General features: G+C 41.2%; 1 protein-coding gene across 5 annotated transcripts in view; it reads right to left on the reverse strand.

The window, feature by feature from the left end:
* Nucleotides 1–835: 835 nt before the first annotated feature.
* AMOT (angiomotin) overlaps nt 836–25,209 on the reverse strand; it is a 69,239-nt gene continuing 44,865 nt past the window's right edge. For 4 of the 5 annotated variants that reach the window (XM_058658288.1, XM_058658291.1, XM_058658290.1 and 1 more), the window contains 6 exons: nt 13,979–14,128; nt 13,007–13,197; nt 6,091–6,213; nt 5,253–5,485; nt 3,402–4,127; nt 836–3,084 (listed from right to left, as the gene is read on the reverse strand). In XM_058658288.1, coding sequence (XP_058514271.1) covers nt 2,987–3,084; nt 3,402–4,127; nt 5,253–5,485; nt 6,091–6,213; nt 13,007–13,197; nt 13,979–14,128 — 1,521 coding nt within the window. In that variant the 3' untranslated portion in view covers nt 836–2,986. The remainder of the gene's footprint in view (nt 3,085–3,401; nt 4,128–5,252; nt 5,486–6,090; nt 6,214–13,006; nt 13,198–13,978; nt 14,129–25,209) is intronic. The other variant, XM_058658293.1, reaches the window with a different exon arrangement.

Below are 25,209 nucleotides of genomic sequence, written 5' to 3' on the forward strand. Positions count from 1 at the left end.
AGTGCATACATACTACCTTCAAGCTGTGGCATTATGAGTATGTAGGCTCTTGGTACAAAGTTGTTTACACAATCAGTTTGTTAATGTTCCAACGGCTATGCCCACCCAACAGTACAACAACAGCATGTGACAGGTCTCTTGGTACATTTCTCATGGTAGATGATGGCAGACATTTCAGGTTCCTGCCACTGTGTCACCCTGAAGCTCAAAAGCAGCACTGAGAAGAAATCCTTCATTAAGACAATAATCAAGGTATATGATTTTTAAAAGAAAGCTCAAGATACTTGCATTTCAAAGAAATCATTACTAGGAATTTTATATCAAGTAAAAGGTTGGTTTTTTTGAAGTTGTTCTATACATAGGACATTGGGGTACAACTGATTGTAAGGTCCCCAGAGAACACCAGGCAGTGCAAATTAAGACAACAAGGTCAGCATCCTGTCCGGAGGTGACAGCAAAATGCATAGTTATGTGGGAGTCCAGAAAGATCCCCCAAACTTACAGCCACACAATTGTGAAAAAGTGGCTACCTTAAGAGTTCTCCCAGAACCTCATCTTTTTTTTAATGACACCTTGCAGAGATGTTCTGAAAGGGCAGGATTGATCTTCTCCATAACCATAATGCACTGGCATGGTCTTCTTCCATACAATATCATTTTAGAGAATAAACCTGGGACTGGAAATTGAGTAGACAGGGGACTGCCTCTGGTGTGAGAGAGCAGAGATTTTTTTGCAAAGTCCAAAACAGAACTTAGCCAAGAACTTCCTTCTTTCTCCAAAACACCTGAGTCTAAAGAGATGGTTTCCACGCTGTGTGGAATGCGTGACATGCAATTACACTCACAGCTCCCAGAGTGAGCACAATTTCTGGTAATGTGTTCTGACCAGGAAAGAGTTAACTGAAAATCAATATGTGCCTCTTTCTTTATTTGGATAGAAAGTAGCTCCGCTGAAGTTTGCTACTTTCTGCTGCTACCATTACAGTTTTATTCTGGTTTTTTAAAATGATAGTATGAAGAAGTAATAATTCTAGCTTTAATGGAGGACTGAGGTGTTCAATGTTCACTCCATTAAAGAAAATAGGAGAACTGGCTGAAAATCGCATTATCCTTCCCCATCTCCCCACTCCAAACACACACACACACACACACACACACACACACACGGTACTTTTACATTCCTTTACTCACAGAATCCTATGAGATGATCTGAGATAACATGATAGAGATGAACCTTACCCAAGGCACTGTAGGAGAGGCAAGACAAGGATTGCCAGACCCCTGAACAAACTGCTCAAGCCAGGGACATTCTGTGAAACACAGATACCGTGGGGCATGAACATGCCTTTTCTTCAAATGGACTCCTTTTTTTGTGCGTTTGTTTCTCATGAGCAGCGTGGTAACTGGCAATGTGAATAGTGTTCTTGACAAAGTCACCGAATCTCTCCAAATCTCAGATTCCTCATCACTAACATTAGAGGGAAGGACTGCTAAAGTTCCTTCTCAGCGCAATGGCTCATGAATATATCAGGCCTATTCTTCTACTAAATTTGGTTGCTAGCTAATACATCCCCAAGCTTCTATCCCCAACCCTCACCCATAAAAATGTCCCCTCACCCTTCGGTACCCCTGCACAATTGAACTTAATGACATTGTCTGCATATTTGTTATCTTAGCGAAGGGCAGAGAGGTAACACAGGGCAGGGGCTTGTGGCAAGTAGCACCCTCTGTGTTGGTGGAGACAGCATGGCTATGCTTGCAGCCACTGCCTCCTTTGGTCCCCGCCCACATGCACATTTCCCATGGCTTTCCAAAGATATTCCAAAGAATCCCTGGCAATGAGAAGAGGTAACTGAGAAGACTCCATAATCCACCTCTCCTCTAAGTCATAGTACTTTGGGTTTCTGGTGCCATTTCCTTGATAGTCAAATATGCCTTAAGACATGAGACTAAGAATCTGGAAAAACAGAATGAATTCTTTTCCAAGTAGTCACCAGAAATTCAAAGCATTCAGATTATCAACAAAAATGCTCCCTCATTTTGCAAATTACTGGCAATTTGGGACTGGTGACCCAGCTAGTGAATCTATGCTGCAGAAGAAATAAACACGAAGCTGATTGGTCTCAAAGGCAGGCGAGCTGTGTTCATGGCTACACACAGACCACAGAAGTCCACACACAGCACCTCATGCAACTCTCCAAGGAGGCCTCAGGTGTCTAACTGCACCCCCCACTCCAACCAAGAGAGGAAGTTGCGTATCATTCAGTTAGAAAGCAATCTATGAATTATCCCAATGCATAAATTCCTCCACAGCATATATATGAATGTAGGAACCTCCAGGAGGGAAACAAAAGAACCCACTTCCAAAGCACCACTGAAATGAAGATCAACACAGTCCCTTGGGGCAGGACAGCTGGGGAGCTGGGAGGAAAATGAGCTCCAGCGCCCTTCTGTATCCCAGGACTCCCTACCCATTCTTTAGCTTACATAAGATCCTAAAAGGATTCCCTTTCAGGAGCCTGAGGTGAGAGCTGGCTGTTTTCCAACTTAGTAACTGTATAAAACAGCACATTCATAAACTCTCTTGGGCTTGCAACATCCAAACTACATGTTACATACTGTCTTTCACACATGCTGTGCTCTTCAATAGAAAATGATCTGGAATAGGGAAATTTTAAACAAGTTGAAGGACACTGAAAACATCACTGTATATCCACCTGCTAACTGTCCCAGTATTTGTATTAATGCAAACAGGCTTCGGAGCATATTCTGATGAATCTGTCTTTAGAGGTACTTTCTAAGTATACCAGAATAGACTGGAGTCCATATGGTATTACTTAAGTACTATATTGTTCCAATAAAAAGTCCCTTTAAAAAACATCCCACCACCCCCAACCCTTGTCCTCACGCTAAGAAGAACAAACAAAAAGAAAAAAAAATGATTAAAACCATTCGTGCTGATAAACTTCAGCTCTTGATTGTATCATTCAGATGAGATATTCCACCATCTCTGCTTCAGGCTCTTGCCCCAGCATCTGAAGGGGCGCTTTTCTTTCCAGAGTACTGGAGTGGAAAGCAGGACCATCTGAATGGAAATAAGGAGATAAGGACATGATCAAAACTCCATTTTTATAAACAGCCAGAGAGTTGTCACAGAGGTAAAGGAAGGCCAATTGATCCTTCAATGCCACCCCGATTTGCTTCTTGTTGTGGCCACTCCTGTCTCAGATCCTCTCCACCCTGACTCCCTCCCCTCCAGTCTCCTTCCTCTCCCGGATTCCCACGAAAACCTGAAGGGCTTGTTCCAAATGATCATTTCTGCCTGAACAGTGAACACCGTCTCCCCCAAAAATCTATGTTTTGAGGTGGCGTCATCAGCTGCTTACTGTGGAGAATTATTACCTGTCTTCTCTGAATTGCAGGTCACATTTGATGTAGACAGACGACGTGATCCAGAACCAGTGGCTGGACTTGCAGGAGCCTCAGCCTGAGCCAAAGCTGGAGCTGGAACCGGAGCTGAAGGAGGAGCCACAGCCGGAGCAGGAGTTGGTGCCTGAGTCTGAGCCGGAACAGCAGCCTGAGCCACTGCTGGGGCCGGAGTTGGGACTGGAACCAGAGCTGGAACCGGAGCCGCAACAGCTGGAGCAGCCTGAACAGCAACAGCAGCAACAGCAGCAGCAGGAGCGAGAGCAGCGGCAGCGGCAGCCGTGGCAGTGGTGGAGGCGGCAGCTGGCATCTGAGCAGCAGCGGCTGCAGGAACACCAGCAGCGAGAGCCGGAGCAGCTGCCGGAGCTGGGGCGGTAGCGGCAGCAGCAACAGCGGGCGTAGCCGAAAGAACAGCAGCAGCCGTGGCGCCTGGAGCAGCAACTACCATGGTGGTGGTGTTGGTGGCAGCAGTGGCGGTGTTGGCAGTGATGGCGGCAGCGCTGGCGGCAGCAGCAACTGGAGCAGGAACAGAGATGGGAGGAGCAGCTGCAGGTTTGTTGGGTTCCGGTCCACGTTCGGTTTGAGTGCTGCAGTCTCGGCTGCCTGTCTTGGAGTGAGCCGACAGCAGTGGCGTGGAGGGCGGCACTGGTGAGGGTGTGGAAGGGACAGACTCAATACGATAGTCTCCACCCAGGAGAATGCCTACAAATGAAGAAGACAGAGCGGTTACAAAACAATACACTACTCTAACCCATATATCTGATTATCTGCATTTCTTTGCAGGACTTGAAAGGGCCCAAATATTTGTTTGTTTGTTTGTTTGTTTATTGGCCTGCAGAAAATATAGGAGTTGGCTTATCAGGCATTTTCTCCCATGGTTATGTTTCTTCTAGACTTGGAAGATCCTTTGCGGTCTTCACTAGCCAACAAACTCTCAGCACAACACATTAAACCTTCAAGTACCCTGAGTAACTGTTTTATTTTTTCCAATAGTGATTGATTCTACCAAGTTGGAAAAATTCTTCCTCTTGATTCCATTTATAACCAATACCACATATAAACAGAGAGCCAAGAAAGGACAGAAGAAACCTGTAGACACAGATGGGTCTGCTACTAAGGTTTGCTACTGACCTAAGGTTCTCGACCATGAGCAGGGTTTCCACAAATGCTTACTCTAATATACTCAAAGGATGCTGCAAGTGTCAGAGGACCAAGACATTTGAAAAAGCATCAGAAAGAGCGAAAGTAAATAAATACATACAGGTCCCTTTCTTAAGCTTTAGAAATGTACCTCATGCTACCTCCCAATATTCTCCTAGGACCCTGATGAATGGAATAGAAGGGACAAGCATGGACGACACAAAGTACATTCTGTTCTCACATCAGAATGTTCTGGTCACAAAAACCTGCCACCCAGGTTCATTAAGCTTGAGTAGAATGCTGTGTCCTCCCGCAAGGGAGGAAAGAACAAAGAAATTCTGGAATTTTGAAAGAACGACTCAAGGACTGCATGAGCTTTGGATGTGGACAAGGATCTCTTCTAACAAAGGCCAAATCTGAAAAAAAAAAATTTTAAGAGGACACTTATTTTTCTTCCCACCCAAGTAGAACTTAAGATTCATTTCTTCTTGGGTTTGACCTCATTAATTTTTCTCAGCATGAGACTCCCCAGTGTGGCAGAGCTCTGCAAAACATAGCTAACTTCTAAGGAGGAAATCATCCTGACCTGCTGTATCTGCCCTCTGGACTCCGAGTGGCCACCCCTTTACCATGCCACCTGGGCTCTCTTGAAATGTGAATATTATCTTCCTGCTGCACTGTCATTACCTAGGCTCCCCTTCCAGCTCTTGTCCTCCCGTTTTTCTTCCATGATGGGGGCACCAGTCAAGGTGGACGAGTGAGAGAGTAAGCCCGAGCCAGCATTGGAAATGGACATCAGAGACTTGGCTGGTCGCATGGATGACAGCTGCTCGGTCTTACTTGACTCCTTCCGGGAACGTTGCTGGAGTACTTTGATCATGGCGTCTTTCTCAATAATCTGGGCATGGAGAGTCTTAATCCTAGGTGTCAAAGACAAAATTATATATAAGACCTTGATGTGACCTTGTTGCCTTTGTGTTCTGGTCTCACTGCCTACATGGAATGATCTCCCATTATGCTTTTGACTAAAGAGTGACTGAGTTTGTTCTGAGGTGGAAGTTGTGGGATGGTGTGCTTTAGGCTTCTAACTATTTTTCTGCACACCCAAGAGAGCATCCATAGTGGCTGCTTACACCTTCGGAGGTCAAAGTAAGGCACTGCTGAAAAGAAAGGCTGCGCAGGAGACAACAGGAGCCCTACTTCCCAGTGTCAGTGAGTTCTTTCCCCAAGAATTCTACTGTATCTCAGGTTTTATAGTGTATTCTTTACCAAGAATGCTCCAGAGTAGAAATGCCAGCAATATGTCCATGGGGATAACAGTCAAACTTAGACTTCAGTGGTTGGTTGGTGGGTATGTTCAAGGTAAAGGCCATCCCACCTCAAACCCTAAGAGACAAGCAGGGGTGAAGGTGAAGGGGGAATTCTTTGTTAGCAGGACAACTGTTACTTTTTGTCCTTCCCTACTGACTTATCTGTTCTCTACAGCAGCTTCTTAGTCCATCTGAAACCAGACTGACATTTTTACCTGCCCTCCATATCCAAGCAACGTTTGTTGGCCATCAGAATTTCTTCTTCTTCCTTCTGGATGCGAGCTTCCAGAGCTGTGTCATAGCTGGTATTAGGAGAGTGGCTGATGACCGATGCATCCCTGAGGAGGAAAATGTCAGGGATGATGATGGGAGAACAACAAAAAGAAATGAATGCTATCTCTATCCTAAGGCAAAGGAAGATTTGCTGGAAAGACCTAAATGAGATCAATCCCATTAGGCATGGCTAGTTTCTAGATGACTTACTGCTAGGAGTCTCCAAGATGAAGAGGCTCAACTTCCAGAGTAAATGAAGAGGTTTTTGGCATGGGTGAGGCTTCAAGATTCGTTGAATGACTCCGTAACATGTACACAGTATTGTTTTCAGAACTAGACAGACATCCGCCCCAAACCTTCTGGAAGACAACCCCTTGAACTATTTAGGCCATGGCCAAATAATATGCATATATATATTCCACTTTATTCTAAAGATAATTGTGAAAGGGAAAAGGCTAGATGTTGAAGGAAATCAGCTTATTTTGACTGATGAGCATCAGGATCTACACTTGAGCAATGGAAAAATGAACATGTTGGCAGAAAAGAGTGGATAGAACATGTGAGCTGACAAAGAGGGTCTTTGAGTCAGTCTCACTCAGGGTTCCTATCTAACCTAAATCTGAAACACTCTAGCACCAAATCGATGAGTTTCCCTAGACTAAGTGACTGTTTCCTTGCCAAATTCCAGGTTATGTGAGGGACTATATCATGTTCCATATGAAAATGTCTTAGGCCATTAATTCAAAGGCCAGTTAATAGGGAAAGCATATGTCGTGAATGTGCATGCGCACATGCACGTGTGACACAGACAGAGGTATTAGGACAAGGGGAAAATGTTGGTGCGATTATATTGGTCTTAAAGAAAATGAGATAATAGGCTAAAAAAACAATGACTTGGCCCTGCTCCCTTAAACTTTCTAAAAGAATGATGATCTGTGAGAAAAATCCAGGCAGATTCTCTGCTGGCAGCCAACTATACTCTCTTAGCTTTGAAATTGTGACTAGTGAAGGTATAGATGAAGTAGCAAGGGATGTTAAGGCTGGGAGACTATGTGAACCTCTGCAGAACCACTTTTACTGAAAAGGCTTGCCTTTTTTTTTTTTTTTTTGCAAAGTTGAAGACATATCTTGAAACAACAAAGTAACTGTAGAGCACACAGGGAAATCAATACAATGGTCATCATTTGCTCAGAATTTTATGCTTTTATTTCTATATTTCCTCTGGTATAATACATTTGCTTCTCGTTCGACTGGATACCTAAGACAAGCCAGTATTGTAGAGTTCTTAGGAGCTTGGGCTCTTACTAGAATCAACACTGCATTCAAATCCCAACTTTTGGAAGTACCCTGTTGCTACCCCCTTCGAGATCTCAGAAAATCACTTAGCCGCTCTATGCTTCAGTCTCTCAATATGCATAATGGAACAAAAATTGCATCATCATCTCCTAGGGGATAAAATAAAAATTGTGCATGCAAAATATACGTGGTCAGGCAGAGAATAAAAGCAGTAAACAAAGCAAAACAGTAAGAGAGAAGTGCATAGTATTCGAATCTCTTGACTGAGATCAAGTGCAAGACAGACATGCACAGGTAGAAGAACAACATAAAAGTGTATTACTTGAGAAGAATCCAGTTTCTGGTATAATCTGGAGGCTCTTCCTGCACTACAGAATTCTAATCGGATGACTGAGGTTTCAAAGCCATGCCTCTTAAAAGTGCATGGTCTCTAAGGACACTGAGGACTGCAGCGCATGGTTTGTCACAGGGGGAACTAGCCCTGGCTTCCTGCCACTTCTATTGCATAAAAGACCATTCTGCAGACACAGAGCCCTGCCAGCTAATTGATATGGACACTGTGAACTCCTCAGGAATGAAGCCTGAAAATGTGGGGCACTTAGTGAATTCCTACAGGGCTGCCAGGACAGCCCTCAATATCAATGCTCCTTCTAGAAGACTATGGCTACTAGGTCAATGGCTTCGACCAAACCAATCAAGCAGTATTTGTAGGAGCAATTTGAACTGCTGTCTTACAGCACTCAAATGTTATCCTATTGTAAAAACACAAAATCTGTAAGTCTCTAATCACATATCTGTCAATTTCACTTCAGCCATACTGTAAATTCTTCAGTAAACTTTTTTTTATATCAATAAACCTGCTTCCAGTTATCTTCTCATGTTTTCCTTTCTCCAATAAAGTTATCCCCATCCCTCAACTCAAGCTCCTTGGTACAAGGATAGTACTTGGTACTAGTGACATCCCTTTGTTTATTTAACACATGTAACCTATAGTACGTGGAAGATGATATTGAACTTCATGGAAGGCTGATGGGGGAGAAAGATGGAATAAGGATAGTCTTTGACTGCAGCAAACTTGCAAAAAAAAAAAGCAAAGAAAAAAGTAAATAATTAGCCATAATGGGAATGAGTTTGATTGTTATTTCAATAGGCATTGAAAAAATAGAGTTTTTGTAAGTGAATGAAATGATCTGAGTTGCGTTTTCAGAAGACACCATTATCTCTTGCCGAAATGTGAGGGGAGGAGGGTCAGAGGAGAAATATACTGGAATCTGGCAGGACAGTCAATGAAGTGGATTATAACAATCCCAGCAAGAGATAATGAAAATATGAACAGGTGAAGTGGCAAGGGAAATGGGAACAGGCTGTAGGAGGTAGAAATGATAAAATTTGGAGACTATGTGAATGTAGGCATGAGAGCGGACAATAAGAACTTTGTTGTTCCTGATACAAATGACCAGAAAAGTGACAGACCATTTGTCCTGATAAGAAATGGGAAGAGGGGATTTGTGGAAAGTGCTGCAATGGATTTTGATTTTGAGTACATCCCTGCTAAAGTGCTGAAAATCCCACTTTTAATGTCAGAGATGTCAGCATGACTATTATGGAGTTACTCATTATTAACAAAGCGCAGGTTCAGCAGAAAAGAAGTATGAGTGTGGAATGAGGAGAAGATGGAAACCGACTTATAATTGCTTACAATGAAGAAATGGGTAGGCACGTGGCATGTGTGTGAATGGCCTCTACCTTCTGCTATGCTTTTCTTTACTTCTTCCCTTCTAGGATTTATTTTACCCAAAATAAAAATGAAACATTGCACATTCACTGAAAGGTAACAACTGGATTCAGGAAATGCAAACAAATAATTCACATGTGTTATCCTGTTATCCTTTCACTGCTCTTCTGAAATAAATTCACTGCTTATAAGCTGAAACCCAAAATCTGCCCTGCCAAATTGGGCCTTGTGGGATGGAACATGAGCACTTACTTGGTAATAATTTCCTCTCATCTATATGAAGCAGCAAGTGGAAACTCTCCAGGGATACAACAATATGGACCCTTAATGCGGGCAATATTATTGAGACTATTTATAATATTTCCAAGTGAGTGCATAATAAGCTTCAAGTATTATCTTATTGAGCAGTTAACAGTCCCTATTCTTTGAGCTACAATATATCTGGGAGGCAGCCAAGTTTAGCAGCTAAAGTGACAAAAATATAGATATAAACCCTGTTTCTCTGCCATTTCACAGCCATGTATGATCTCTTGTTTCAGCTGCCTCGATAGAATGGACAACAGAACTTCCCTGGAAGTATTGCTGTAACGATGAGCAAGGAGTGGGAAGGACCCAGAAAAACACCTTGAATCGTAAGCACTACATGTGTTTGACAAGCAAAATGCCTGTTGAACAAAATAAATGTTCCAGATCTGAAATATTCATTTTCAAGAAGATAAAGAATCAAATTGACTTTCTATTTCTAGGCACTCTTAACTTTTATTAACTAAAATTTACCTTCACATACAACTGACCAATATCGTGGAGTTGCTGTGTCTGATGTTTCAGAATTAAAGACAGTTCCAGCACTTTCCATATGGATTAAAATGCCAATGGGAGGGAGAAGAGAATGGAAAGAGGAAGGTAATGTCATATTCTTAAAATTGTATCAAAGCTGATATTCATTAACAGTTAAAATTTAAAAATGATGTATTTCCAAAAAAGGCCTGTTCTTGGACCCTTTTAGGTCAAATCTAGCTTTTTCATATACTGATCTTATCAGAAATCATTGTATCAACAGCTTCCTCTTCGACAAGGTACTTCATAGAATGAAAGTACTAGAAAGGGTAGAGGCATCAATAGACAATCTAATCTGTCTTCTAACCCAAGAAAAGATATTTGTGTTATATTAATATGTATTATATTATTTGAAAAGGGTAAAAACTGGAGACAATCAATGTCTATCGTCAGGCGAGTGGGTACATGAACTGTGCTACATTAATTCCAAGAAACACTGCAAAACTACTCAGCAATAAAAAGGAATAAGCTATTAATAAACACATCAACTCAGATGACTCTCAAACAGGAAGAATAATATAGTAAGACTTCCTTCTCTATGATGCTCTAGGACATAAAATCATAATTTTATGATAGAAGAGATTAAGGAACACAAACACCAAAATGTGTCCTCTCTTGACTACACTAGCAGCTACACTGTTTTACACAATTGTCAACATTTCAACTGTGCAACCTGAAATGGTACTCTGAAGATTGTTCCTAATAGTGACTAGAACAATATTTCTGTCTTCTACAATTACTGCTGATACCACCCAAGCAAGATGCCCAAATATGAAATTGGTCATCGATTTATGGATGATTTGATTTGGGATAATGGTAGGCTTGAGATAACACAATACACAGATTGAAGGATTTAAGATACACATCCAGAAATCATTTTTTTTTCATTGCTTTCCATCTCCTTCCCTTCTTCTACTTTCTTCCCTTAGTGAAATATATCTAGCAGCCTATATCCCAGGCACTTAAAATTTATTTTGAAAGAAAAGATAAAACTTTCACCAGGGAAAGAGAACCAGTTGCCAGATTTCTGGGTGACTGGGAGGAGGAAGAGAGGGACCAAATGGGATAAGAGAAGAAAAGGAAAGACTCAGAAAGAAAGGCACACAGGTTTTGCAGGACATCATGTCCTAATTCAAAATCTGAAAATAAACAAAAGAGGAATAGGAAACCAATCTCTCTGGCAAACATAAGAAGCACTAAATGACAAATGCAATTCAATTCCAGAAATAGTCTAATTTTTGTCTTACAAAAATTAAAAATACAGTCTACCTCCCAATCTCTTCTGTGGGCTGAACTACTAGTATGTGAAAAAAATCCTAGATTCTGGGAACTGGATGGTTTTAACATATGACATGATAAATAGGGGTTATATGCACCCTTCTATCTGCTGCTTGTAAAGGAGTTTAATTTACACTAAAATCTACCTTTGCAAGCAAACAGATTCTAGAAATTCACCAGAAAAGGGGTTCTCCCATGCTTATGAGTTTCAAGGGAAGGAGGAAGGAAGGATTTTTTTTTTCTACAAGATCTCCCGTGACAACCCCTAACTTTTCTGCATTTTTTTTTTTAAGCTGGACTGCCCTCCCTCAAAGCTGGCTGTATCCTTCTAAGCTTCTAAAGATGGGGGAAAAATTACTCTGTAATGTCTCTTCACCTCCTGATGAAACCAACGTGCTTTCACTGACAGGACTTCCAAGGTAACCTCTAACCCAGTGCTAGGTGTTTCCTCGGGGCCATCAGATAACGTGATGCTTAGCTCTGCTTCTTACCTGCCTGCGAACTTGTGACTGTATTTCGACACAGGTGGGTTTTGCATTTCTTTCTCAAGAAACCAAGTCAGGAAAGTTTTAGCCCAAGAGAACGTCAAATCAAGCAATGGGCAGTTTTCATCTAGTTCAGCTCTAGGGAGTACCTCGGGGAGGCAAGATGAATGTAAGTGACTTCTTGGAGAACTGGGAAGATTCTAAAACATTTGCCCACGTCTTAGGTACTAATTTTCCCTCTCTGATTTAGTATGAGAAAGACAGGAGTGCATCCAGACACTGCTGCCCTAGCATGCATTTGAGTGAACATTCAAACATGGGACAATAGACAATAAATGTCTAGCTAAAGATCTATGTAGGCTCACATGCCACAGCTCACCTTTGATACTCAAGAGACAGAAGTGAATCTGTCACACTATAGCCCAAGTCCTCATTTGATCGGAACCTACTTGCTGCAGTTTATCTGTCCATTCTTCCATCCTTTCTCCCTTTCTCGCCTCGCCTCTCCTTCCTTTGGTTCCCAGCTGATGCTTCCAAACAACAGCAAGACAGACACTGCCTGCCATCTCTTCCCGAACCAATAACTAATTTTCATGGTTGGAAAAGGAGACAAGAGTAAAAAAATTAAAAATCCTCCCGCTATTTTCTCTCCTCTAGCAGATGGAATCAGAGTGCTTACATGAGATGAGCTCAGCCTCACAGAGAATGCGGTCTTCAAATATAGACTTTCTCAAAGGGCAGGGATGGACTCATGTTCAGCAGAGCCTTTGACATACCTTGGGAGAGCCAGAGATATCAAGTGACAGCAGCCACTCCTTAGTGACATTTACTTTCTGAGTGGCCTTTCCCTAGAGGGGCTTTCATTCCTATCCTGGGGCTAAACAGCTTGCACATGTGGCTGGAAGAATCAATCAGTGGCTCTAGGGAAGGAAGGAGGTGGGCAAACATACAGCTGATCCCATCTTCAATTGCTCTGGCTCCAGAGGAAAGCTGAGCCATTATTTCAGTAACTGCAGAAAGCAATCTGCCTTTCCAACTTCCCCAGCTCTCTGACCCTGCAGCCACTCCATCCCTACATAATCAGGTGGAAGAAAACACTTAAAAACAAATTTAGAGAGAGAGAGAGAGACTACTAAAGAAACCCTGGAAAGGTTCAGGAACCAGTTACCTTTCCGTGTGCCCCTCTCACAACCTCGTAAACAGAGGTCCTCCCAGCTAACTACTGACCTCTGAGCAGCCACGGTGGCAGCAGCGTCCAGAGCAAAATGTCTCATCACATTCTCCTCCAAATACTTCTGCTCCCACTTCGTCATATCAGCTTCCAGGGCCAGAATCCTCTCTTCCTTCTCGCGAAGGAGCTCCATCAGTGCTGCGGCACTGTATTCGGAAACGTTGGTGGGCTGTGAGGTGCCCTGGCGCTGGTGGGGAAGAGGGGGAACAGGCCGAAACCCTTGAGGTTAGTGAGGGAAGAATCATGCTGCCCAAGCCTCATTTGAAGAGTCTCTATTCTTGGAAGATTACTGCCCAGGCTACTGAGGTTGGATTCTAATTCAAAAAGAGGTTATGGACATTGAGATCTCCTGGAGCACAGGACTTCCTGTCCTGGCCTTGGTGACTTCCCTTCTTTCAGGTAAGGAGCCTGCCACAGCAAATTGGCATGCGGCTCAGAAAATCCAGCAGTGATGTCAAAACTGTCATTCCCTTTTCACCAGAGGCTAACAGACATTGGAACAAAAACACCCAGAATCTAGGTGCTATTTTACCCCTAAGTTGTTGTGTGATCCTCAGTGAGTGAGGCAACTTTTCGTGGGGTCTTGATTTTCTCTCATCCAACACCAAGGACAAATATGGCCAGGGAATTTCTAAAGACCATTTTCAACTCTAAAATACCTGGGACTCTGTATAGAGTCTACTGTGTCTGGGGTTCATGTGAAAATAAAAGTTGCAAGATCATTGACATTAACGATCTTGCTGGGAGAGCAAGCTGAAGAAACAGGCTTTTTGTCTGCAGCAGGCTGGCGACCTGTAATAGTGTCAGATGGGGCAAAGCATTTAAAGATGAATAAATGTGTGTGCATGTGTGTGTGCACGCATGCATGTGTGCGTGTGCATGCGTGTGTGTGTTCCTAGTAAATGGTAACTGAAAAGTAAGCCATCAGTCATAATCTCATTTGCTTTCTTCCTTTACATTGTCCATACCTGCTGGAGCCTGAGAGATTCCAGCTCTCTCTCCAGGCGAGTTCGCAGGCGGTGTTCCAACTGCTCCCGCTTTTCACATGCGGCCTGGAGCTGTACAAGGGCTTGCTGCATCTTCTCCACCTTATCTACGTACACCTGCTTCTTTTTCAACTGGGAATTCAGGTTGGAAGAATTGAAAAGGGGAGGGGAAAAAGAGTGACAGGATCAGCTACACAGCCACCAAACATATCCCACTGTTTAGATGGCTTTCTGTAGTATCAAACAACTCCCTCCTTTACCAACCCCCACCAAGTGAACAGTAGTCGATCTTTCATGGATGGCAGACTGTGTTGCATATGGCATTTCAAAAAGTTGGTGGGGAAAACTGAATTCCACGATAAGTTTAGTTTTGTGCAAATTACTTTTGAAATCCATGCATAGTTTTCGTCCATATGTATTTCCATGAAGTTTTTCAAAATCCTTATGTTTCATATATAGGACATACGTGAGAAATTGTTTTACTCTCTTCCTGCTACCTCATTGCCTTTCCTCTCAGGAAAAGCTGTCTTAGATGGAAAGTTTTTCAGGTTCCCATTATACGGATGACCTCACCTTTGATGTTCCTCAATATAACCTGAAAAAAATCTGTAGGAATATATATCTTATTGGTTATTTCAAAAGGGAAATGTTATGGGACAGGGGGATCTCTAGGGAGATGAGTTCAATTTACCTCCTCCCTAAGTGTCTCAAAGGGTGTTAAGTGATGAACGTACCAGGAGACCAAAATTATCTTTTGAAATCTCTGACTCAGGTAATAACCCAAAATAATCCATCATTCTTATCTTGGAAACTTTCTGTGTCACAAAAGTAAAGCTTCAGCCTTAGTTTCCTCCGTGATCACCAATGACCTGAACTGTGTTATTCAAAGACCACAGGTGATTTTGCATTTTCTATTCCATGAGCCTGAATTGATGATCCTAGACTGGTCCTTAACTTTCAAAGATCCTTAATGACCCAAACTAGCGAAATTAAGTCTAGATGGAATCAAGCATGACTCTTCCTCTTTGCAAGCCTATAATCCACACCCGAGAAAGCAAAAAGTAAAAGCCAGTTGGGGAATTGGAACGTGAGATCTCTGTGTGGTTGTAATTTACAGGCCAAATCCTGGCTCCTTGCAAATAAAAGCAAGCCTGACCTCAGAACTCTTATGGAAGGTACATATAACTGCCACACCTAAGATTAGAAGAAAGGGCAGCCTTCAACAGCTTGTTACCAACTGCATTGATGATGCCTTTCATAGCATGTGTGGAATATTTCTCAAAGCTAGTATTTCAACTGTGGATTCTTCCTAAGAGGACATCTGTCAGTATCATTCTCATAAAATGGAGATTAAGGATATTTTCACTGTTAAAATATGAAAATCTGAAAGTATTTTGATAATCGTCTGAATAAAAAAATTCTGGAATTCAACTCTGATTTTTTCCTCTCCAAATCCCTAATCCCTAAAGCTATCAAGATGGACAAACGTGGTGTAACTTAAGTGCACTACCTGCATGGCCCATACTTGCCCAGCTGGAGTCAAGGCAAAAGGACCAACCTGACTCCCCTATTGCAGAAACCACATAAGACTGCTTCATGGGAATAAGTCCAAATCACAGCACTCCAGAATTCCAGTTAGACAGCACTGGTACGTTGTACTGACAGGAAAAGTCTCTTTGTCTTATAACTGCCTTTGCCTCAAATTAGAATTGCTGAACTTTGTCAAGGTTGAAGAAAACCTATGTGACAGAATCCTAGCAGACTAACTGTATGCTGCTCCTATGTGGTTGGAAAAGAAAAACATTTAAATGTTCTGTACACTGTCTTGATGTTTGCCTTCATACCAAACCTAGTTCAGTCTAGCCTTGGAAACCAGTTGAAGGAAGTTCTAAGTCTACCATATTTTACCCATTTTATCTTTTCCTAGGAATAGAAAACAAATTGAAAAAAAAATCACATTTTTCTCTCCAAATAAGCTTAAATCTTTCTTTTCTGGAGTATGTGATTATTTGTAATGACACTGTCTAGGGCAATCAAATCTTTACGGTCACCGATGCCTCTGCCTTCCTATTCACTAAGCTTTGAATAACTGGAGAACGGGAAACATCCTCTATGCTTCACATTTTGGATTCCTTAATCCTCATAAGCTATTTAAAGTTGAATGCATTTATTTGTGAATCACTTTGGAAACTCTAAGGGAGCAGTACAATGTTAATGTAGAAAATGTTAACTATGATTACTAAGGCTTATGGTACTTATATTAAAGGCGGTTAAACTTAGATAGCACGCAGTTCTTCCCCTGATAGTTAAACTCTGCAGTGTGAGCTCAGAAAACTGAAAAATAAGCAGTCCAAGGCCATGTGGGTTTCTTTATGTCCCGTCTTTCTTGTGAAAAGGAACTTAAATATCCCAGCCAAATAACCCCTAGTGCTGAGTTAAACCTCTGGAAGGGAAAAGCAATAAAGAGTAAGGCTCAGGGAGTTCTAGTTGGCTGAAGATAGGCATGTAGGTCAAATTCCACAAAGCACGCCAAGACAAATTCCATTATGGTTTGCCACTGGGATGATTTCCACAAGGCACTAGGACTGGCATCGTTACTGGCATAATTCTCTCATCTCCTTTAAAAGAAGAAAGGCTACAGCTCACCCATAAACACCAGGATGATCCAAACAAATGCATAGTGTCTAGATAAGTTAGGGTAGAAAAGATCAACCCTTGAATGTTACTATTGGAAGAACCTATAGATACAATCAACAAAGTCAGCCATTTTCTAAGTTACATATTTTTTGCATTTACACACAGAAAGGAATGAAAATCTATATACTTTAACATCCCTGGTATTCCTAGTCTTTACATACTTCATTTTCACCCTCATCACAAGGAATTCCCTTCTGTTTTCTGCCTCTCCTCTACAAAGTTATCTTTGGTGCAAAGCTCTTCAGATATTGCATTGGGGTTAACTAGGTTCTCAGTGCCATCATACATGGCTGTGGTTCTTTCTTAAGTAAAGAGTGGCACTGTACAGTGAAGTGTTTATGGTCATGAGCTCTAGACCAAATATTGACTCTACAACTTCCTAGGTGTGCAACATGAGGCAATGACTTAAATCTCTCCAAGATTCCTCTTTTATTTCTCCCCTGAGCTTGTACTTACTCATTCATCCATAACAGAGATGATGGTGATATAATATATTTCTATCAAGATCAAATGAGATAATATATGAAGTGCCCAACAGAGTGTCTGGTACCAAAATGCTTAAAACTGACTTATTTATTGTTTGGGGCAAAAAAGGTATACCAAGTCAGACATGTTCCAGTCATCTCAAGTTTGAATACTCACTTTTGATAGCCTTAACATCAACTTCATTCTTTTGATAATTCTTTTTTTTTTTAAGATTTATTTTATTTTTATTACAAAGTCAGATATACTGAGAGGAGGAGAGAGAGAGAGGAAGTGGAGCTGCCGGGATTAGAACCAGCAGCCATATGGGATCAAGGCGAGGACCTTAGCCACTAGGCCACACTGCCAAGCCCACTTTTGATAATTCTTATGATCACTTCATCTAATTAAAACATTAAAATGAAGATATTTTCTCTAAAGAAGTCATGTAACTGTGGGCCTCAAATATTTCATCAAATAAGCTACAGATATCCTTATAGGAGAAAAGCTGTTCATTGGAGATACAAATGGAAGGAACCACAAGCAACTGCAAGGACTTTAAATTCTTTCAAAATGACATGATCTGGTGTGTATATCCATCATAGGAGAAAGAAATACTTGACTTATGATCAAAGATCTGTTTGAAGACCTTTAGGTAGATGTTATTCTCTCTTTATCAAGGTTCCCCTCCTTCCCTCATATAAACATCACAAATGCCCATTTGGTAGCACAACACAAACAAATGAATGAAATGGTAATCAAAAGATTTGGGTTCTAGTCCTAACTCTGCTACATCTCACAGCTTGCTTCCCTGTTCTCTACCTGAGTCCACATTTGTTTAAAAAACAAAACCGGCCTGGTGTGATAGTGTAGTGGTTAAAGTCCTCGCCTTGAATGTGCCAGGATCCCATATAGGTGCCGGTTCTAATCCCAGCAGCTCCACTTCCCATCCAGCTCCTTGCTTGTGGCCTGGGAGAGCAGTTGAGGATGGCCCAAAGCCTTAGGACCCTGCACCCATGTGGGAGACCCAGAAGAGGCTCTTGGTTTCGGATCGGCTCAGCTCCGGCCGTTTGCAGCTGCTTGGGGAGTGAATCATCTGACAGAAGATCTTCCTCTCTGTCTCTCCTCCTCTCTGTATATCTGACTTTTCCATAAAAAGAAATAAATCTTAAAAACAAACAAACAAAAAAAAACAAGGAGTGTTTTATCAGCAAAGCAAAACGATCAGCAGATCAAATCCAGCCACAGTCACACCCACTAATTAACAAATTGCCTAGGACTGACTTTCAGCTACCATAACAGAGTTGAGCAGTTGCAGTTGCATCAGAAATTGCACGGTCCACGGTATGTTTAGTATGTGGACCATAATAGAAAATGTTTGCTGAGGCCTGAAAAGATTTTCAAACTGTGGCCCTAATGTTTGTGTAGGTGCTTTAGGGGTCTCTAAAAGGGATGTTGTCCTTCTGCATTCTGCATTCTGCATATTCTGGTTCTACAAAAGCTTCATTTGTAAGACTGTCTTCCTGTAATGAAGGTAGACTCCTAATGAAACTTGGAAGTACACCTAGACAACAAAAAGTTACAATTCCTACTACTGACCACACCAATAATATCATGACCCACGTAAAGAGCAAAAAGTTGGAACCATTTCTCTTTCATCTCTGATTTGAAGTGATTGTCCCCTGATGATGCTCAATGCTAACATGGCTAGGGGCTGCTTTGCTCATCTTAGGAAATGACCCTTTCCTGTTTCAATGTGCAGTTTTGTGGTGTCAAATTTAATTATTTTTGCTGTGAATTTTACCTTTTCCTATTTCCTAGTTATTTGTATCTTTTTCAATAACTTCTTGTGATTCATTAATTGATCATTGGTAAGAGATGGCTTGATTGCTTGTACCAATGCTTTTGCTACATCTCATGGGTAATTATTATGTTCTAGTTTTTATTGTAATTTCTGCAGCGCCACTTGGGTCATACTGCAGCATCAATTTCTATAAGAAGGTTTTTGATATTCCTTTTTATCGCTTTAGCGATGCACTGGCTTTTTGTAGCATGTTTGTTAACTTCATGTTGATGAAAATTTACTGTTTTTCTCCTTGTTGTGGACTGTGTTTGCTGGCTCTGTAGTTAAGGGGATGTATAATAAAAATGTAGCAGAGATTGATATGTTCAGCTGTGGAGACACAGTGCAGTATGTCTCTATGCATGCAGAACACAGATGGACTCCCATTGAAACAGCTGGAAATATTCTACCAGTAGGAGGCTGGACTCTCTGAAAGTGTCCATGCCCACATTGTTGGGAAACACCTCAATGACAGCATGATGGACTTGTGGCTGTTCATGAAGGACCACCATTGTGGTACTAATGGGGAGGTCAGTGGGGGGAAGGGAATTTGTGGAGGGGGATGGGAAGTCCCGAAGCCTATGGAACTGTATCATAAAACAATAATAAAAATAATTTTTAAAATATTGTCTTCCTGTGTGTGTTTATGTGTCTGTGCAAACACACACACTCACATACACGGGTGCACACACATTCATCATTGTTGTCTGTTGTGCCTAGAGAACAGGCCTGACAAATTATCTTGTTCTATCATCTTTTCACATTTAATGCATCAGTGTGGTTCAATAACTTCAAGTTCCTAAATAACTTTTAATGTTTCACCCCTCATTGATTTTGGACACAATATTCTCTGCTTACAAATGCCTTGTCCCATGAGGTTTTAAGGAACCAAATTTTTGAAACAATTAGATTAAGAGATAGCCCAAGATGATCTTTACAGGCCAATTAATTCCCAAATTCTGAGCCCTCTTTTCATCTTCACCATTGGACAATATCCAAGAGACCTAGACAAACTGGTGTCCTAGGGTTGTTAAGAAAGATTCTTAGATACAACAAAGAAAAAAAGAAAAAAGAAAATCTGGCTTCAATTTGTGTGCATAGACACTTAAGAGACAAATCATATGTGTGTACTCCCCACTGTCTTAGATGATTGATGTTTCTGTGTTTTCAGTGTTCAAAGAACTGGAAGTTCACTTGAGAAGTTTCTAAAGCCAAGGTAGTAGCTCAGGTCTCACTTCAAGCAAAAATAAGTTTTCAGAACCACTGATTAGGATTCTGGGTTTCTTACCTAGAGGGCCAGTACTCTTGAGAACTTAGAAGCAAAACCACCATTTAAATCAAATTCTCCCTGGGTATTCTGTGACTGTAGGAAATAATTCCATCCATTAATATTTTATTGCCAAATGCTAATTTTCAGTAATTTTTCCTGTGTACTTATTTTGCCTTTATACCAACGGTTCTCAAGTGAAAGTGATTTCCCCCTTCTGCTGCACAGGGTTGGCAGTGCACTGCTCCGGGCATTTGGTGAGAGCAGCCAGGGATGCCGCTAGCCATCCCATATTACACAAGACACCCCCTGCTTCCACTAGGACCAAAGTATTTTTCAGTCTCAAATGCCCATAATGCAGAAGTTGAGAAACCTTGCTCAGCACTTCAGTCCTGCTGTGTATCACCTAGATGCCACAACTGAAACAACTGCTTATATTCACAATTTAAAGTTATCACAATTCCTTCAGTCACAGAGCTCTAGCTGACTTCTAGCTTTCTCAGTCCCAGTCCCAGTCTGCTGGCACTCCCAATGATCACTCCATTGATACCATCACTTATTTTTCCAGTCTTAGAATCTTGGAATAAATGTTCTTTATTCTTTCCTTTTTCCACCGTAACCAATCTCTCGCCATATCTTAATTATTAAAACATCATTCAGATTCTCTCATTCCCTTAGTTTTTTTACAGTCAGTAGTTTGAAAGCTCTTCTTTTCCAAGTAAATTATTGTAGTAATAACGTAACGTTTCAATTGCTCTTTCATTCTACACAAAGGTATACATGTGCATACACACACACACACAGAGTCCATCTTCCATAAAATTGCCATCACTGACTTTCGGAAGTAGCTCATCATGACACTGCCTTATCTAAGAACCGAAGAAAACTCATGAGACCACATTCATTCAATTAGGGACCTACTATAAGCAAAGTATCATTACAGTCTTCTCTCCGTTCTGTAAACTGGAGCTACTCTGTCTCCCATTCATCTTGATCCACTTGTCTTTCAACCCACCACCCAATCTACTGGTAGTATCTAGTCAACCCAGATCTGGGTCTTTGATGGCCCTTAAAAATGCTTGCGCTAATCAATCTAGGCAATTATTGCCTAAAAATTCTACCAGGTCTACTATGATCAAACAGCATTAGTCTGACAATTCCTTCATTCCCGCTGAACAAATAATCTAAGTCTTCATAATCTTACTTGGCTCTAACTACTATATTTTCCCTATAGCTTCTTATTATCATGTGTCTTCTATAAACATACTTGCACACTGGAGTCCAGCTCTAGCTGAGTTCGGAGCTCGAGAAGGGTGCATGAAATAGGCGTAGAGAGAAGAAACGGACCACTACAATTCCAAGATCATCGTGGACCATGTGAGAAAGCTGTGCACTTTTTACAAGTAATCAAGGGAGTGTGTTCCAGAGGTGGAGGTGGGAGGTGGAGGTGGGAGGACGGGGCATAAGCGTCTATCCCTGTATCCAGTGTTTGTCTCAATACTGTCCAAATAGCATAGGTTGAGGAAGGCATGTCAGCTCCCCCGTGGCTCTGATACCACCTCTTTATGTCATTCCCTACCTGATCCCAGGTTTGTAAATCTAAAGTTCCCTCTTCTGGGGACAAAGGACTAATTGTCCTTATAAACTGTAAAAATCCTGAAAGCTCTTTTTTACTAACCTTACTTGTAAGATTTCAACTATGTGTGGATTTATTCATAAATTCAAGTATTTCCTGAGTGCTTATTATGTGCCAGGATTTTTCCTGTACCTGAAAGTAGGAACGATATACTGGGAAACAAGATGAAGTCCTTGCTTGCTCTCTTTGGTCTTAGTTCTTAACTCAATAATCACTGAACTCCTGGTGATCAGGTAATACTAGCTCTCACATAAAGAACAAATGTGACCACAATATAGACTAGCAACAATCAAATGCAGGTGCAATGAAAAAAATAGCTTCATAAATGTATTTACTCGGCCAAGTTAATATAAGAGTTTCAAATCAGAACCACTCAGAGGTAAATTTTAAAGTGAAATCAGAAATCAGAGAAAGAACAGCAGGGAGGTAATCTAATGAAAAATAAAGCAAATACTTTCGAGCTCAATTAATCATATTTTTCCACTGCACTTCTGTAATAATTTGAACACTTTCCTAAGTATTTGGCAAGTCCCTTAACCCCCTTCTGACTCAGGAAAATCCGATCCCTGCAAATGAATACCACGTGATGGCATCTCTTCCCTCCTCCCAACAACTGTGAGTGTCTTTCAAACGTATTTTTAAAAGGATGGCTATACACAAAATTACTTCTAGAGCCCCTAAGGCTATTATCACTGGTCTCAGCTATATGCAAGGAAGTGACTTAGCCATTAACCTTCCAATATATTCACTGGTAGACAAAGAATCAGCTTAGAAATTTTAGAATTAAGAGATTTGGGGATTTTTTTTTTTATTTTTCACTAACTATATCACTGATTCTATCATATGATCTGTTAAAAAGGAAAAAACTTTCAAGGAAACACTAAGAAATAACTAGATCTAATAACTAAGGGGAGGGAGGGAGATGATGAATACTATTTGGATGAACTTCAAAATACAGAAATCCTCCATGAGCTAAAAGGGCATTGAGTCTAATAATATAGAACTTCTTTTCCTCTTCCATTCTATTGTCCAGAACTCCACTCACTATTTCATAAATAGCACAACTGAAGTTTACTTTGTTTACTACTTTCTTTACTTCATGCAGCTAGTTACATGTTGTTCCATGGGTCTGCAGTGATTTTTTAACTTAATCTGATTTAGTCTTACTCGGGAGACCCTGGCTCCAAGTTAGGGTTCACACTGAAGCAATTTGGTAACACTACACTGGTATTCGCAAGTTGCCTCTGTCTTGCCAAAGGACTGTGGTCCACTAGTGAATATTTATTAAAAGAGTTAAAGAGTAAAAACTGTCTCTAAAAACTTGCTACCTCGGAAATGGTGTTCATGTTCTAAAGGAGACCAACAAGATATCCGCAAGTCTCCCAATTTGGGAAATTGAAAAGCTAAATCATAGGAAAAGCTTAAGAATTGAACTCAGAGTAGTTCCTTCATCTCTTTTGGATTGGAGAACTAATTTCCTTCTCTTTTTAATATATTAGGTAGATAACGCTTCTCGGCCTTTTGGCTAAGATCAAGTGTAATATATTAGGTAGAGCTACATCCACGTTAAAGGGAATCCATTATCAGAAATACTGCAATGTCATCCTTAGAGGAAATGCTCTCTAAATAAATAAATAACTCATCAGAAGAATATCCTGGAAGATTTTGGGGTAAATGTATACTTTATCTGGATTCTGTCAAAACTATAAATTTTATACCCTCAGATCTTCCATCTAAATCTTAGACCTTGCACCATGACCACTACATTATGATAGATTCACCTATTGTTGTGAGAAAACTAGGTTTAAGTAGTAGATAAGGCATCTTCCTCTAATATTGGAAAAAGTGAAGTCTAGTATTGTGCTCTGTGAATAGATGTAGTAGAAGAAAATCGTGTACATTTAATTAAGGGCAGAAAAGAATCAAATAAAGGCTCTAGAAAGAAAGGAAAATGTCAAGCTTTAAGAAGCATGGTGGAAACCAAGTGAAACTACACAGTTTTGGAAAACTGAGTGACAAGGCATTAAGGCTCTGGAAAATGCACTGGTTACTCCAACAAGAGCTAGCAACAGTGTCTACACCACCACCAGCTGCTACAGTTCAGAAAAGGTTAACATTTCAGCCTCTACTCCCTGAATGTCTATGGTTTTCATTGTAGCCGAAAGCTAAAGCGCCAAGGCTCACTGGCTCTTTCTGCCAGCCCTCCCACATTTTTGTCTGTCCCTTCCTGTGCACTGTGCTCAGTAAGCAGCCCATCCACAGCATCTTCCCTCTTTGATCTTGCCAAGGCCTTTTTCCCACCAAGCCTGAAACAATTACCCAAGCAGCAGCTTCAACTCTGGATCATCATAAGACAGCAGCTAGCCAGAAGCTTGAAGTGCCTTGAGCCTTCAGAGAGGATGTGCCATGCATCCGTTGCAACTCTCCAGTGGGGTCAAATTGGTAGGGGGCGGGGGAGTTCTCTTTGAGTGAGAGAATGCTAAGGCTTTGGGTAGGGGACACAGAGCTCTTTTGACTTGAGTTTAATGAGCCTCCACTTCAATGCGAGCTACGTGTTCCGAAAGATAAGGGCAAGGGCGGAAAGGCACCATTTACCACGTCTGGCTGCTTGCTGCACAGGCTGCAGACCAGTGTTTCAAGGCTTGGACCACAGGGACTGAGCAAAAAGCCAGAGCCGTTTTTAACTTTGGATGCTATCCTCTCCCTGGCCTAATACCTTTCTGGATGTCAGTGTAAGTAGGGTCCTTAGAAGAACCTATGTTGAACTTGGAAGAGAACAGAAGTTGTCACTTCAGGGCAGACATTCCCTATTAGCCTGGGGCAACACTGCTTCTTAGGGCATGGTGATTGTGGAGAACCAAAGGCGAGATTTAATGGGATTAGAAAGAGAGAATGAATTTCAGGAAATGAATCTAAATGAAGTCTTTATAGAAAGGAAGACATAAATGGCTGCAAGGGTTCAGGGATTCTTCAAGTAGTCATAATCTCTCCCTAAGCATCTTGATGCAATGAGAAATAACTTCTTGAATAACTCTGTATTCAAAAAGCTGACAAAATACTCTGCAGGAGAAAAAAAAAGAGGACTAATTTGAGGAAGCTTCCTTAGTTCTAAATAAATTAGAAAAGATTTTTTTGAAGAATTTTTAAGGTCTGAGAAAAAAAGGAAAGTTTGTGGCGTTAAGTGCAATCCATGAATCTGTTATCTGTTCATATATGACACATCTAGCATGTCCTTCCATCAGACATGGCCTTGCCGCAGCAGCAGAAGGAACAGCTTTATTCTTCTTGATTTAAGACTGTTCACTGAT

Source organism: Ochotona princeps, chromosome X (assembly GCF_030435755.1).
Source record: "Ochotona princeps isolate mOchPri1 chromosome X, mOchPri1.hap1, whole genome shotgun sequence".
Lineage (NCBI taxonomy): Eukaryota > Metazoa > Chordata > Mammalia > Lagomorpha > Ochotonidae > Ochotona > Ochotona princeps.